This window comes from Oryctolagus cuniculus, chromosome 5 (assembly GCF_964237555.1).
Source record: "Oryctolagus cuniculus chromosome 5, mOryCun1.1, whole genome shotgun sequence".
Taxonomy (NCBI): domain Eukaryota; kingdom Metazoa; phylum Chordata; class Mammalia; order Lagomorpha; family Leporidae; genus Oryctolagus; species Oryctolagus cuniculus.
The window spans coordinates 112,358,309-112,375,856 of NC_091436.1; the positions used below are offsets into that span (position 1 = coordinate 112,358,309).

Below are 17,548 nucleotides of genomic sequence, written 5' to 3' on the forward strand. Positions count from 1 at the left end.
CATTACATATGAAATAAATTCATCTTTCATTTCAGAGTTAATGATGAAGATGTCAGATTAATGTTGTGGGATACTGCCGGTCAAGAGGAATTTGACGCAATAACAAAGGCCTATTATCGAGGTAAAATTTGGGCTGGATTTATTTAGTTGGGGGTAAGCCATGTTCTTTTGACTAAGTTAAGAATTTTGCTTTCTTTGTGTACCATATAAGGGTCTCTCTTTAAGAATTGTTAAAACAGTTTTAAAGTATGTTTTAAATCCCAGTTCATTATTCTAAAGATCTTATAGATTGGCAAGTAACACTATGCACAGTAGACAGTTTGTTTCTGCCTTAGCATGTGACTCACATAGGCCTTCCCAGACCAAATCAGTCAGAAATTGTTCAGTTCTTACTCTAACCACAAGAAAATTTCTACACACATGGTCAGAGTAGTAACTAACAATACTGAAGAAATAAAACCCTTACAAATAATATGGCATATTGTTATGACACATGAAATCACAGCATTTATACAAGTTTAGAAAAGCATGAGATACATATAAGAAGAAAGAACCAACTGAAATGTGGGCTTCATTCCCCAAGAGCAGGCTTAGTTAACTTCTAAATGAAACTAAATAGAACTTAAAGTTTCCTTTAACATTTTCATATAAAATTTTGTCCCTCCTCTTTGGAATTTAAAAATTTTCAGTGCTGCTGCTAATGGTGATTGAAATGAGAGAACAAAATAACATGATCTAATACCAGGTGGCATTATGGCCTCTTGATGCCAAGTGAATATTAATTCATACTGTTAATAGGAATTATTTTGTACTCTGCATTTCTCGGATTCTGTGAGAGATATAAAGGCACAGTTGATTGTCCTTTCTGTGTCGTCTCCTCTTTTTTCTGAACTTTTCACCTCCTTGTTGTAACTAGAATTTGTGTCCTGAACACACTGCCTCCCCTGCCACTTTCTCTCAATTTCTCTGGTGGAGGCTGTCTTTATCTATGTCACCACATCCTCACTTTTTCTTTTCATTTTTTTTTTTTTTAAAAAGATGTGTTTATTTATTTGAAAGTCAGAGTTACACCTAGAGAGGAGGGGCAGAGAGAGAGAGAGGTCTTCCATCCGATGGTTCATTCTCCAATTGGCCGCAACGGCCGGAGCTGCGCCGATCCGAAGCCAGGAGCCAGGAGCTTCTTCCGGGTCTCCCATGTGGGTGCAGGTTTTGGGCCATTTTCCACTGCTTTCCCGGGCCATAGCAGAGAGCTGGACAGGAAGTGGAGCAGCTGGGTCTTGAACCAGCACCCATATCGGATGTTGGTGCTTCAGGCCAGGGCGTTAACCCAGTGGGCCACAGTGCCAGCCCCAACATACTCACTTTTTCAGACTGGAAGAATATCAGGCAAGGTGTATTCTTTTTGCTTTGCACTACTGCTTCCAAACCATTTCTCCTCTTCCTCTTTCAGAGATCTCAGCACCCTGAAAGTCCAAGTCAGGAGGCTTTGCCCCACCTCCCTTCCTCCCTGGTTGCCACGGTCCATTGCCTTCCTTCATCCCTCCTCCCTAATAAAACTGGCCTCTGGCTTATTTATAATCTTCTCTGCAGTTCTTCAGGATTCATTTCAAAAAGTTAGCCTGTTTCTCATGTCCTTGTCCTTCTCATGGTCCACAGTCTTTTATCTCTCAAATCTAAAGCTCTGTGTAATTTCCCACTCTCTGACCACTAACTGCTAGGATTCTAGCTTGCTAACTTTAATACCCACACCCCTGAACTCATCTAGAGCTTAGGTTCACTGACCTGCCAATGTTTCACTAAGACTTTCCACATGGCATTATGTCTTTCCTTACTGAATTTAGACAAGTTTTTCTTTTTTTTTAATTTTATTTATTTTTTTATTTATTTGACAGGTGGAGTTATAGACAGTGAGAGAGAGAGAGAAAGGTCTTCCTTTCGTTGGTTCACTCCACAAATGGCTGCTATGGCCGGTGCTGTGCCGATCCGAAGCCAGGAGCCAGGTGCTTCTTCCTGGTCTCCCATGTGGGTGCAGGGGCCCAAGAACTAGGCTATCCTCCACTGCCCTCCCTGGCCACAGCAGAGAGCTGGACTGGAAGAGGAGCAACCAGGACTAGAACCCAGTGCCCATATGGGATGCCGGCACCGCAGGCAGAGGATTAACCAAGTGAGCCATGGCGCCGGCCCCTAGACTAGTTTTTCTAGTCCAATAAGCAATACCTTTATCTGCCTACCTGTATTTTCTGTATGATCCTTGCTCCAATTAAACCCAATTAGTTACAAATCTGCATCCGTGCCTTGGCCCCTTATTTGAGAGTATCAGACAGAACCATTGTGACTGAACTTTGAATTTATTATCACATATCTTTTGTGATGTGAGTACTTAGTGCCACCAAACATGCTCCATACATTTCTTTATTCATGGCTCTTTGCCATTTTCCAAAAGAGCAATTTTATGTCTTTTCTTACCTTAACCTTTAGTACCTCTTCCTCCTCCACTCAGAGCTGATTTCTTTGCTTCATTCTTGTTTGGGAAAATAGATGGAATCAAATGACAGTGATTTCGTCCTTTTCACTACCAAATCACTTCCTTAGTTAAAATTCTAGCTAGCCTCATCTCTTCACTTGCACTTTACCCTTGAGAAATCTCCAGATGACTTCCTTCCTTTTCACATTGTAGCTGGACTTGTCCCACCAGACCTTCTGCCTTGAAATCTAACTCAGAGATTTTTGTGAAACATCCTCTAGCTCCCACCCATGAGAAAGTTACTTTCTTTTATTTCTGTACACTATTCTATTTATCATACAAGAAGAGTTTGTATATTTCTTCTCCCTAAAAGACTCTTAAGTTACTTATATTGTGGTTTATGGAGCTGAGGGATTTTTGTGGTGTTGTGTCCCCAGTCCCACTGTATAGCATCTTTTGGTTCAACTCAAATCAGTTGGTGTTAGAAAGCTATGTCATCTTGGTTAATTTTTTTTACGTGAAATTCTAGTGGGTACTTTCCTCATTTTATTTATCTGATGTATGCTTTAAGTTAGAAATGAAGTTGTATATGTACATTTATAAATTATTCTACTGAAAGGTGTTTGTTCTCTGGGCTAGAAGGCCAAGCTGATAGGATAGCTATTTTGTTAATAGGTGCCTTCATGCCTATTTCTGAAGATTTGAAATTTCATTCAGCAGATGTGTATTTATTGGGTTTCTCTTATGCTCTAGACGTATATTAAGTATTGTATACTTTGCTCTGACTTCTTTGTCTTTTCTTATATTTATAGTCATGTAAAAACATCTCTTGGATATACAAGTATATCTGAGGAGATTTCTTAAAGATAATGCTGTTGTTTACATCTTTAATCTCTTTGTTTTTAAATCTACTCTTTGGTATCATGAAGTTTAAAATATTTTCTGTCTTAGTTAAGTAGAGGGATAATTGTTGAATATTAAGCTGTCCTAAAGACAAGATGATATGGAAGCTATAATGAATTATTTGTTCAGTCTCTTTCAACATCTTGCCTTAGAATATACAGCTTTAGTGAAGCTGAAATAATATTCATTATAAACAATCGAAATTCCCCTGACTTTTTCATGGAAGTCTTAACTTCTTTGATATGTCGTTTTATGGAAGCTGGGAGGGAATGTATCTAAGTATGTCCTGGGTTATCTGAGGAGGAGTTCTTGAACGTAAAATAGGTATACTGAAAACAGCAAGGTACCAATATACTTTCCTTGAGGAAATCTATACATGTGAAAGTTCTAGTTTTCACTGATAATTTTGGGGTACAGTTTCGTACAAAGGCAAGAACTTTAAATAGGATTTACCAGTTTTTTAGAAGTAGTTTGTTAGTCTACTATATTTGCAAATTTATATGTGTTACATAAAATATATATACATAGATATCTATATACCCTTGAAAAATAGGGTGATTTTAAGCAGTTTTGAATATATACCTTATTATTTCCACTTTTAAAACTATAGATTTTATTATAGCAACAGCAACTAAAGTTTAATAAAAACATAATTGAACTAACACATGACGAAAGTTGCTTTTCAAAATTGGTACCAAGGAAACTTGCCTTCCATTGCCTGCCCTAAGAAAATTTATGGTTTCTTGAGAAATAAGAATGGTGCCTGTCTCTCAGGTGCCATCTTAATGCTATCACTACTTTCTACTGTTCACTCTGTTTACTATCTCCTGAGAGGCTTCCCATCCACAATAGCTTTGCTTATCTTTGTCCAGAATTGCCAATTTGGATCTTAAGGACCTGTGTCATGGTATTAGGCTAAGACCACCCCACACTTACCTTGGAGTAGATGATATTTTATCAAATTATGAGTTTCATCAGCATTGGCACTGTTGATTAATAGGTCTTCAATATATGGGTTTTGTTTTTGAGTGAAAGTTATTCATATTTAAAAAATATTTGTTTATTATTTAGTGATTTATTTGAAAGGCAGAGCATCAGAGAGAGAGAGAGGGAGAGGGAGCAAGATAGAGAGATCTTCCATTCTCTGGTTCACTTCCCAAATGACTGCAACGTCCAAGGCTGGGCCAGTTTGAAGCCAGGAGCCAGGAACTCATCCAGTTTTCCCACATGGTTGGTAGGAGCCCAGATACTTGGACCATCACTGCTTTCTCAGGCACATTAGCAGGAAGCTATACTGGAAGCAGAATAGCTAGGACTACAACCAGCACTCCAATATGGCATTGTAAAAGGCGAAAGATTTATACAATCTGAAGAGAAACCAGAGTATCCAACATGGCATTGTAAGCAACAGCTTAACCTGCAGAACCACACCGGACCCATTACTTGTATGTTTTTTTTAAATGGGGTTGATACTATAACCTGCCTCAAACTCTGAGGAAAATAATAAACAAAAAAATTGAAGTGGAAACACCAAAAAGTACTATGATTACATGAGATTTTCATGCTTTCCTTTTAACCCCTCTAGCTTTATTCTCCTAATTTTCTGCATGAAATATATGTTCCTCTTGTGAACAAAAAGAGAGGTCCTGTAGTCTTTCTTTTTAACCTTTTGACAGTTTGGTATGATAGTATTCTTTTTAATCAGTATTGTTGTTTTTGGAGGATATATTTGCTATGGTGTATAATTTAAAAACACAAAACTATTTATCTACAGTTACCCAAAAATATATGTTTAATGTAAAAATAAAAGGCAAAACTGATCCATTGCAAAAAATGATTTAATTCATGTATAAATAAAAAGGAGAAAATGTTGGAACCATAGAATTAAGGAGACTATTTGGGTAGCTGTCTAAAAAAAAAAAAAAGACCAGTTATCTAAAAATATTTTAACTTCTCACTGTAGTTGAGGTATTTTAAATGTTTTCTCCAATTTATGCCATGAGACTATGTCCAGGATTATTATATTTCAGTTTATTTAATCTGGTTCATCTAGTTATTGTTTACTTCTCACATTTTTTAGTACTTCCTAGATCTTCACAATCATACCATTTCTCTTTAATATATCTAGAAAAAACATTCTTTGCTGGAAGATAAAAAGAGTACTGTTACTCCACTTGCACTAAAAGGTTTTATAGCTTTGATTTCACTATCTAGCATTTTAACTCAAAGTAGTCTAAAACACTTTTAAATAGATGTCTGTTAAAAGCTTATCTTAATCATTATTTTTTTTGGCTAACTATATTAAAATGGAAAAGAGGATGGATAGGATACTCAGTTTCAGTTTGTTCTTTTCCTAAATTGTAAAAATAAAGATTTATCTTAATTAAAAAAAAAAAACAGCAGCAGCAGCTACACATAAATTTGGAAGTGTATTTGAAAATTCTTTTATGTTTTCCTTCAGGATCAGTCATAGTGCTTTTCGTTGCCAATGACACAAAAGTAGTTTCAGACTGGCTTAAACCATAAACAAGGCTTACTGATTTGTTTAATAGAAAAGTATGGAAGTAACATAGCTTTGGCTGTGGTTTCTTCAAACTATAGCCTCACTGATTGTCCTGGCCTTGCTTCCTCCCTGTGTGATGTCTTCGTGTTAATTTTCTTCTTTGTTGAAAGGTTGCTGCCATGAACAATGAAAGCCATGTGGCTAGTTTACATCCCTGGGGAGAGAGAGTTAATTCTTATAACAGTGGACCAGAATTCCTGTGCTTTTCTCTGATTAGACCCCTCCTCAACCATATTTTAGTAGTCAGGAAAATGTGATTAATTTCGCTTGGATCATGAGCCTTCACACCAGTACATGACACCCTGCCTCTAACAGAGGACAGGTTTAGTCTGCCTAGCCACATTTACCAAACAATGGGTAAGAGGTGTTTTAGGAAGGATACTAGCTAGGCCATCAGATGATACCTGCTACTAGTATAGATTCAGATAATGCTATAATTAAATAGAAATAAAGAATAGGGAGAATGAGGTATAATAACAAATTTAGTAACAGAAACAATGACTCACTGATGTAAATCCTAGAAACGTATTATTTATGATGCATAAAAGTAAGCACATTAAAATTTTTAAAAGAAAAAATTTCTCATAATTAATTTAAAAACTTATTATATCAAAACTGTTGCTCAGGGGCCAGTGCTGTGGCATAGCGGGTAAAGCTGCCGCCTCTAGTGCCAGCATCCCATATGGGCACTGGTTCAAGTCCCAGCTCTCTGCTATGGCCTGGGAAAGCACCCATGTGGGAGACCTGGAAGAAGCTCCTGGCTTCTGGCTTTAGATCAGCCCAGCTTGCTCACTCACTCTCTCTCTCCCTGCTTCTCCTCTCTGTGGGTAACTCTGACTTTCAAATAAATAAATAAATGAAAAACTGTTGCTCAAAAGCCTTATTATGGACTTGAATGCTGGCTCAGTTATATAGTGAGATATGTTGAAACATAACTTATTAATAGGTTACTACAGAGCATGGATACTAGAAAGCCTTTGGGATTCCAAATGATTCCTCTAATTTTTTTTTTAAGATGTATTTCTTTATTTGAAAGGCAGAGTGACAGAGAGAGATCTTCCATCAACTAGTTAACTCCAAGAACAGCTGAAATGGCTAGAACTGGTCCAGGCCAAAGCCAGGAGCCCAGAACTCCACCTGGTTCTCCTATATGGGTGGCAAGGGCCCAAGTGCTTGAACCATCCTCATCTGCATTCCTAGGCACATTAGCAGGGAACTAGATTGGAAGCAGAGTAACTAGGACTTGAATTGGTGCTTTGATATGGGGTGCTGGTGTCTCAGGCTACAGCTTAACCCACTGTGCCATATCACCAGCCCCTAAAATTCCTTTTTTTTTTTTTAAATTTATTATTTTGTTTACTTGAAAGGTTAAGTTAGAAAGAGGAGTTACAGAACTTCCATCTATTCGTTCACTTCCCAAATAGCTACAATGGTCAGGGCAGGGCTGCGCCAGAACAATGCTAGGAGCTTCATCCAGGTCTCCCACATAGGTAGCAGGAGCCTGAGCACTTGGGCCATCCTCCACTGCTTTCCCAATGCTTTAGTAGGGAGCTGGGTTGGTAGTGGAGCAGCTGGGGTTTGAACCAATGCCCATGTGGGATACTAGTATTGTAGGCGGTGGTTTAACTCACTGTGCCACGACACCAGCTGCTCTATAATTCTGAGGAAAATCTATTTCAAGCAGTAGAATCCAGTGCTTATTTGGTACAGAGAGAAACATAAAAATACAAAATAGGTTTTCATTGTAGGCTTTTACTGTGATTTTGCTAGGGGAGGAATATCTTTCCTTATATCCTTTTTGGTTCTTGTCTGGCCCTTGACAAGAACAAGAATTAACAAGAGAAAAGTGTATGTATTTGTTTATTGTAAGTTTTATGTGATACAGGAGCCTTCATAAGGAAATGAAGACCTGAAGAAATAACAATCGAATCTGAGACTTAGCTTTTTTTTGAGATTGATTGATTAATTGGCTAGGCAGAGCAGGGGTCGGGGGGAGATAGCTTCCATTGCTGGTTCACTCCCCAGCTTCCTATAACATTTAGGCCAAAGCCAGGAGGAGCCAGAAACTTCATTAGAATCTCCTACATGGGTAGTAAGAATTCAAGTACTTGGGCTATCATCTGCTGCCTCTCATGTGCATTAGCAGGAAGCTGGATCAGAAGCACAGAGAAGTAGTGGCTTGAACCAGGCCACTCCATATGGGATGAGGGTTTCTCAAGTGGTGGCTTAAACCACTGGGTCATAATGTTTTCCATTAAATGTGAGAGTTTTTATACTTAGTTGTGATTAAAGAGTGCAAACTCATGCAAGAATGCAATAGGACATAAAGTGTGAGCTAAGAGTAGTAAACTGAGGAAACTTGGCAAGGCCTTAGTGGTCAGATTCCTCTTAGATTCCCTCTGTCATCAGAGATAAGGATGCTCCTTTCCTCCAAGTATATGGAAGATACTTCCCACTTAAAAGGTTTTATGACCTGCTTCAGGGGATGCTCAGAGTGCTCTTTCTGCACCTGCTGTTTCTCAAATTCCTTTAGCCTAACATATTCCATATGCCATATATTTTGGTGTAGCATATTCTGAACATCAAGAAGTTCTAAGATAAAATGCTTCAACTAGCAATATATGGAAATGAATTTATAGTTGAGACCAACTATCTGACTTTATGCACATAAATTGAAGTAAAGCTTTATTTTACTTAAAAAAATTTTGTTTCCCAAACATAAATGGATATAGACTTTTAGAAATAAAATAGCTGTGGATGGGCCAGTGCTGTGTTGTAGCCACTTAAGCTGCCACTTGTGATGCCAGCATCCCATATCGTAATTACTATTCAAGTTCTGGCTGCTCTGCTTCCTATCCAGCTCCCTGCTAATGTGTCTGGCAAGGCAGCAGACATGGGTCCCTGCCACCACTGTGGGAGACCAGGATGGAGTTCCTAACTCTTGCCTTCATCCTGGCCCAGCCCTGACTACTGTGACCATCTGGAGAGTAAACCAGTGGATGGAAGATCTCTCTCCCTGTAACTCTGCCTTTCAATGAATAAATATATCTTTAAAAAATTGTGGACAAAAAGGAAATGCTCAATTATAAATACGAAATTAAGAAGTGACAGAAGAATGTGTAAAAATTCTTATATGTTTTGAAATTATTTGAGTATATAATGTGATTGCCTGCTTTAAATTACATAGTTTCAAAAAGAATAAAGGGGAAGTATTTTTAAACCTGGAATAATATCTATAATTAAAAATACACACTGTATATAGAACTTGGTGTTTCTTAGTGGGCTTTTTCCTTGTCAGATTTGATACAGTGTTCTCTAAGGCAGTATTTCTTGAATATGTACATGAATCCTCTGGGAATTTTGTTAAAATGTACAATTCAATTTAGTACATCTGTGGGTTGATCTGATTGCATTTCTGTGAGTTCACAGGTGATACCAGTGGTGCTGGTTATCATCATCCTCAGAAAACAAGTCTAGAAACCATCTCCTTTCAGTGACTTGAGGACTTAAGAATTACTCTCTCTACATGTGTCATGGGGAAGTATTTTCGGAATGGCATTCACAGAGTTACTTATTTTGAATGATCTTATTAGTTAGTAATAAATATTTGCTATAGGTGATCTATTAATTTTTTCCTCCAGAAACCTTTTATTTAAGGTATACAAACTTCATGCATTTCATAAATACAACTTTAGGAACACATTTATTCTTCCCACCCTACCCACACTCCCACCCTTCTTCCTCCTCCCTTTCCTATTCCCATTCTTATTTTTTACTAAGATTTATTTTCAATTAACTATATTATACACATATGATTCACTCAATAGTGAGTAAAAAGTTCAACAAATAGTAAAAAAAAAAAAAAAACCACTTCCTTAACAGTCAAGACAGGGGCTTTTCAAAGCCGTTACATCTCAAGGTATCAATTTCATTTCTATAGATTACCTTATAGGTACCATATTAGGCCATTACATCTCAAGGTGTCAATTTCACTTCTATAGATTACCTTTTAGGTACCATATTAGTTACCAGAGATTAGGGAGAACTTATATTTGCCCTTTGGGGACTAGCTTATTTCACTAAGTAAAATGTTTCCAGTTGTATCCATTTTGTTGCAAATGACAGGATTTCTTTCTTTTTTTAACCATCGTGTAGTATTTCCTGGTGTACATATTCCATAATTTCTTTATCCAATCTTCAATGGACAGACATTTGAGTTGATTCCATATCTTTGCTGTTGCAAATTAAGCTACAGTAAATATGGAGGTACCAATAACTCTCTCATATGCTGTTTTCATTTCCCTTGAGTAAATTCCCAGAAGTGGCATGGTTGGGTCATATGGTACGGCTATTTTCAGATTTCTGAGGTATCTCCATACTGTCTTCCACACTCCATGTGTTTGCATATATTTTGGAGATTCTTGAGTTGTTGATTTCCAGCTTCATTCCATTGTGGTCTGAGAAGCTTTCATGGTATGATTTTGATTTTTTTTTTCAATTTGCTGAGACTTGCTTTATGGCCTATCATGTGGTCTATCTGAGAGAAAGTTCCATGCACTGATGAGAAGAATGTATATTCTGCAACTTGTAGGATGAAAAGTTCTGTGGAAGTCTGTTAAGTCCATTTGGTCTGTACTGTCGATTAACTATGTTGTTCTCTTGCTGATTTTCTGTGTGGTTGATCTGTCTGTTGCTGAAAGTAGAGTATCGAAATCCCCCATTACTATTGTATTGTAGTCTGTAAATCCTTCTAGATCTGCTAACATTTCTTTTAAATAGTCAGGTGCCCTTGGCCAGCGCCATGGCTCACTTGGCTAATCCTTCGCCTGTGGCGCTGGCACCATGGGTTCTAGTCCTGGTTGGGGCGCCAGATTCTGTACCAGTTGCTCCTCTTCCAGTCCAGCTCTCTGCTGTGGCCCAGGAAGGCAGTGGAGGATGGCCCAAGTGCTTGCGACCTATACCTCCATGGGAGACCAGGAGGAAGTACCTGGTTCCTGGCTTCAGATCGGTGCAACATGCCAGCCATAGCAGCCATTTGGGGGGTGAACCAACGGCAAAGGAAGACCTTTCTCTCTGTCTCTCTCTCTCTCTCACTGTCTAACTCTGCCTGTCAAATAAATAAATAAATAAATAGTCAGGTACCCTATATTTAGGTGCATGTATATGTATTATTGTCACATCTTCCTATTGAATTGATCCCTTAATCATTACATAGTTCCTATTGTCTCTTTGAATAGTTTTTGTGTTAAAGTTTATTTTGTCTGAATTAGGATGGCTACACCAGCTCTTTTTTGGTTTCTGTTAGCATGGGATAACTTTTTCCATCCTTTGACTTTCAGTCTATATGTATCTTTGTTGGTAAGATATGTTTCTTGTAGCCAGCAGATAGATGGTTCTTGTTTTTTAATCCATTCAGCCAGTCTGTATCTTTTAGCTAGAGAGTTGAGGCCATTTACATTCAAGGTGACTATTGATAAGTAACAACTTGGCTCTGCTCTTTTCCCATAAGTATTTCTATTGTTTACTTTGGGTTTCCTTTGTACTTTGGGAGATTTTCTGCCTTCATGTTCTTTCATTGTGATGAACATATTTCTGTGTTTACGCGTGTAGCACATCCTTAAGCATCTTTTGGAAGGCTAGATGCCTAGTGACAAATTCTTTAATTTTTCTGTTTGTTATAGAAGGTCTTTATTTCTCCTTCATTCATAAATGAGAGCTTTGCAGGGTACAGTATTCTAGCTTGATAGTTTTCTTCTACTAAGACTTGGACAAGTCTCACCATCCTCTCCTAGCCTGTAGGGTTTCTGAAGAGAAGTCTACTTTGAATGTAATTGGAGATCCTCTGAAAGTAATCTGGCATTTCTCTCATGGCCCATTTTAGAATCTTTTCTTTATGTTTTATTGAGTACATTGTGTTGTGCTGAAGGTCTTTTTTGGTCATGACTATTAGCAGTTCTGTTTGCTTCCTATTGTTGGATATCCCTTTCTTTCTACAAATTAGGGAAGTGTTCTGTAATTATTTCACTAAAAGTTCTTCTAATCCATTCTCTTTCCATGCTTTCAGGAACTCCTGAGACCTGTATGTTGGGTGATTTGATAGTCTCCCATAAATCTCCAACACTGTTTTTTAGTTCTAATTTTGTGTGTGTGTGTGTGTGACTGTAAAATTTTCAGAGTTTTGTCTTGTAACTTGGATATTCTTTGTTCTTCCACACCAAGTCTCTTGTTAAGGCATTTTTAAATTTCAGTTATTTAATTCTTTATTTTCAACACTTCATTTTGATTTCTCTTTAAAATCTCAGCTTCATCAGAAAAATTTTCATTCATGTCACATATGGATTTCTTTAAGTCATAGATTTGCTTCTTCTTACTTCTAGGTAATCCTACGATCAGTTTTTTGAATTCCTTTTCTGGCATTTCTTTAGTCTCTTCCTCTTCATGTTCTAGTATTAAAGTATGGCATTTGGGGGGGGCATCATGTTGTCTTCCTTATTCTTATTTCTTGAATTTCTGTGTTTATTTTTAGGCATTTGTGGAGATACTTTATTTGTTTGTTTTTCCCTGTGATGGCTTTTATCTTTGATCTTTGGACTATGGCTCTGTGGCTTAGTAGAGTGTCCGCTCTTTCAGTAAATACCCAGAAGTGTGTGCTGGGTGTGTTCTGGAAGCTCTGTTCAGTGCTCCAGCATGAGGGGAGTATCCAAGGTGACACCCATATTGGGCATGGTAAATCCTCCCTTTTTTTCTTTTTTAAGAGGGGAGGATTTCATAAGCTCTGTTGGCACAGTCTCACGCCTATCTCCTTTTCTCCAAGGAGACCAATGCCCAGGTGCTAGCCCCATTGGGTGCAGTATTTTATCCATGCTGCTACAAGAACCACACAAAGGACACAAGCAGTCCTCAGTGTGAGCACAGATCCCGCATCCGTGACTCCCACTAAGCAGTCAGGTAGCCCTGAGCATGTGGAGCTGCCTACAATGACTGCTCGGAGACCCAGCCACATCCTGTACCATGCCACACAGCCACAATGCTTTCACAGAATGTCCCAGCACACAAAGCTCCCACAGTCACAATCGCCCAGCCCCCTGTCAATTCTTCCAGCCAGGCTAAGGCATCTCCTCTCAGCTGGTTGCTGGGTGTGTGGACAGGAGCTGGAGCAGCTGTGATGTATGTCCAAAATGGTGCCTGCTCTCTCTCAGCTACTTACGGGATGCCAGTCCTGGGTGGAGGGGAGAGAGAGAAACATGCACTCCTCCCTTTTCCTTTGCTCTGCATTGACAGGTACACTGTCCCCCACTGGGCTCCAAGCCATACTCACACCAGGCTCTTCCTGTAGCTTTATCGCCAGTGGCTTGGACTGCTGTAGTCTCACCTCACTCTCCAAAGCTGGTGCTGAGGCTCTTGGCTGCTGGGATACTGAGTTATGCACATCCACACCTTCCACATAGTTCTACAGTATCCCTTCCCTCTAATTTGTGTGTGAAGTTTTCTCCCTAACTCTTCCCTGAGATTGTTCTCTCTCACTTTTTTTTTTTTTTTTTTTTTTAACTATCTTCCCCTAGACTAGAGTGGTAAGCTCCCTCCCTATTCCACCATCTTGGAATCCCCAATGATTTTATAATTGACACCAAAAATTTATTCAGATCTGTGTGTTCCTGATGTGTGGATAAGTGGGTTTTGTGTAACTGTTAGCCATGGTTCATTTGTGGGTGCTTGACTATACTCTATAATAATACAATAAGTTTTCTAGTGGTATGATTCTTGTGGTAGGTGGTATCGAAGCAAAAATCATAGTGGGAAAAGAAATCTTTGTAAAATATTTGGGTGGAAAACATTAGCTGTCTAAAGATATAAATAGTATAAGATAGGTCCAAATGACAACAGAGAAATTTAATGAAGTAATTTTGCTAAAGATGACTGGTACTAACAAAGAACATGAGATCAAAGGAATGAAATAAAATGGTAATACACTATCATTTTTGACTTAATAATATTTATGGTAATTTCTATGTTGAAGAGGCATAGCTGATGAAATACCAAAATGCAACATCTGTTTTTGGCTTTCACTACCGCCTTACATATTTTATTGGGCAGTACGAGAGGGGGAAAAAAAGTCCTTTCCTTAACCCTAAGTGAAAAATTCCTTCATCTCTTGGCTTTTCTGATCACTGTAAAGTAATTTTTCTCATAATTACTCATATTTTTGCCTCATGATTACTTCTCTTTATAAACATACTCTAAATTTGGTAATTAGAATAGTCCTGAGTGATACTCAAAACTCCAAATCTAATTTAGCATTCAGTCTCTTAGATCTAGAACTCTTAGAAGGCATATACCCATGGTCTAAGAAGTAGATTTACTTCAATCCTTCCCCTACTTTTCCTCCTCTTAACTTGCAAAAGATGTTCCTTTCTTTTGGGTCAGATCTGAAGGAAAGGGAACAGGGAACTGGGAGGCAAGAGTACTATGTTGGAGTCCTCTAGATGAAACATGTGTGAAGATGGTACTTTCTCCAGGTAGTTTTCCTGAATTCCTCCAACTATACTTCCTTTTCGCCTTAGGTTAAGTCATTGGAAGGCCAGTGAATTTAAGCTTACAAAAGAAATTAGCAAGAGAAAAGACAAATTGAATCTTGTGTCTTTGGGAATTCACAGGAAAATGTGACTCTAGAAGGCTTTTGGAATTTGGAGTCTGTATACCATCTTAAGAGAGGAGTAAGACTGGGAGAGGCCATTCACTGGAAAACAAATGACTTTTTGTCTTGCAGATTTAGGACTTTGAGTTCTTTTGGAAGGCTCTGCTTTCAGTCAGTTAAGAGATTTTAGGAGTTCAAATGCTTCTGCTCAAATAGTTTTTATGCAATGACTTCATTCTTCCTCCATCCTCCTTCTTGCTGAGCCCCTGTTAACTCTCTAAGTGGTTCTACTGGACAAGGTTTCTTTATTTTGTTTATTATTTAAAAAAAAATATTTATTTAAGAGAGAGAGTGAGCGAGCTGCCATCCACTGGTTTACTTCTCTGATGCCATGTATTAGGCTACAGAACAAGTCTCAACAAATCGAAACAAAACAAAAATCATATCACGTATCTTTTCTGACCACAATGGAATAAAACTAGAATCAATAAGAAAAAAACTTTAGAAAGTTAGGCAAATACATGAAAACTGAATAATTATGCTGTTGAGCCAGCAATAGCTCACTGAAGATATCAAAAAGGAAATTAAAAGATTTCTTGAAACAAATGAAAATGCAAGCAGAGCACCCTAAAACAGCAAAAGAGTACTATGAGAATTTTACAGCATAAGCACCTACATCAACATAATAGAAAGGTTTTAAGTAACCAACCTCACAATTTATTTCAAGGACCTAGGAAGTCAAGAACTAACAATAACCAAAGTTAGTATAAAGGAGAAACAAAGATCAGAGCTGAAATAAAGAAAATAAAAAGGTCATTGAAACAAAGAATTGGTTTTTGGAAAAGATAAACAACTTTAGCTAGACTAACCAAGGGGAAAAAGAAGACCCAAGTATATAAAATAAGAGATGAAAAAAGAGGCATTACAGCAGACACCGTAGAAATAGAATCTGCTATGTGCCAGTGTTCACAAACTGGAACCCTGGAAGAAATGGATACATTTCCAGATAAATATAACCTAGAAAAATTGAACCATGCTACAGAAAACCTGAATAGACCAATAGCAAGTAATGAGATTGAATCAGTAATAAAGTTTCTCAACAAAGGAAAGCCCAAGACAGGATGGCTTCCTGCTGAGTTCTCTCTTTTTTTTTTTAACATGATTTTTGATACATGTAGTTTTTTTTCTAAATTTTTTTCTCTTTTTTTTTTTTTTATTTGACAAGTAGAGTTAAGACAGTGAGAGAGACAGAGATAGAGAGAAAGGTCTTCCTTCCGTTGGTTCACTCCCCAAATGGCTGCTGTGGCCGGCGATGCGCAGATCTGAAGCCAGGAACCAGATGCTCTTCCCAGTCTCCCATGGGTGTGCAGGGCCCAAGCACCTGGGCCTTCCTCCACTGCCTTCCCGGGCCACAGCAGAGAGCTGGACTGGAAGAGGAGCAACCGGGACTAGAACCCGGCGCCCATATGGCATGCCGGCGCCGCAGGCGGATTAACCCAGTGAACCATGGCACCGGCCCTCCCTGCTGAGTTCTAACAACTTTTTAAAAAAGTTTTTATTGGTTTTATTTATTTGAAAGGCACAATGACAAAGAAAGAAAGAGCTCTCCTCCACTGACTTATTCCCCAAATGCCTACAATAACTTGGGCTGAGCAAGGCTGAAGCCAGGAGCTGTAATCTCAGTCCAGCTATCCCATTTGGGAAGCAGGAACTCAACCACTTGTGCCATCACCTGCCACCTCCCTGCATGTGCTCCAATAAGAAGCCAGAATCTGGAGTGGAGCTGGGACTCAAACCTGGCATCCCAACACAGGATGCAGGCATCCCAAGTGGTATCTTTTTTTTTTTTTTAATTTATTTGAAAGACAGAGTTACAGAGGGAGACAGAGACAGTGAGAGAGGTCTTCCATCCATTGGTTCACTCCCCAGATGGCCGCAACAGCTGGAGCTGTGCCAATCCAAAGCCAGGAGCCAGGAGCTTCTTCCAGGTCTTTCACGCGGGTGCAGGGGCCCAAGGACTCGGGCCATCCTCTACTGCTTTCCCAGGCCATAGCAAAGAGCTGGATCGGAAGAGGAGCAGCCAGGACTAGAACTGGTGCCCATATGGGCTGCCAGCGCTTCAGGCTGTTAACCCACTTAGCCACCACGCTGGTCCCGCAAGTCGTATCTTAATCATCATGCCAAATGCCAGGTTTTCAAGGGAGAACTAACACAGGTTCTTCTTTTTCTCCTCCTCTTCCTCCTCTCCCCCCTCCCCCTTCCCCTCCTCCCTCTCCCCTTCCTCCTCCTCCTCCTCCTCTTCCAAGATTGTATTTATTTGAGAGGTAGAGTTACTGAGAGAGGGAGACACAGAATGGTCTTCCATCTATTGATTCACTCCCCAAATGGCTCCTGAAGTCAGGAGCTGGGAGCCTCTTCCTGGTCTCCCATGCAGGTTCACGGGCCCAAGCACTTGGGCCATCCTCTTCTGCTTTCCCAGGCCATAGCAGAGAGCTGGATCGGAAGTCGAAAAGCTGGGACTGAAACCTGTGCCCATATGGGATGCCGGCACTGCAGCTGGAGGATTAGTCCACTAAGCCATAGCACCAGCCCCAACAGAGGTTAAACTATCCCAAAAAATTGAAAGGGAACTCTTGTGGATTCATAACACTCATGTTACCCTGAAACCAAAACCAAACCAAGACAAAATAGCAACAACAATAGTCCGTTAACCCTGATGAACAAATTCTCAATAAAATACTAACCAGTTGAATCCAACAGCAAATCAAAAAGGTTATCCACTATGATCAAATAGGACTTATCCCAGGGATGTGTGAATAGTTCAGCATAAGCAAATAAATAAACATAATATATCACATCAGAATGAAGAATAAAAAAAATCATAGGATCATCTCAATAGATGCAGAAAATCATTTGATAAAATTCAGCATTTTTTCATGATAAAAGTGCTGAGCAAATTTTGTATAGGCTGGTACATCAACAT

At 39.0% G+C, this 17,548-nt stretch overlaps 1 protein-coding gene across 9 annotated transcripts in view; it reads left to right on the top strand.

Annotated features, from left to right (window-relative positions):
- RAB23 (RAB23, member RAS oncogene family) overlaps positions 1 to 17,548 on the top strand; it is a 58,215-nt gene that overhangs the window by 7,807 nt on the left and 32,860 nt on the right. For all 9 annotated transcript variants that reach the window (XM_017345219.3, XM_051854621.2, XM_051854624.2 and 6 more), the window contains exon 3: positions 36 to 121. In XM_017345219.3, coding sequence (XP_017200708.1) covers positions 36 to 121 — 86 coding nt within the window. The remainder of the gene's footprint in view (positions 1 to 35; positions 122 to 17,548) is intronic.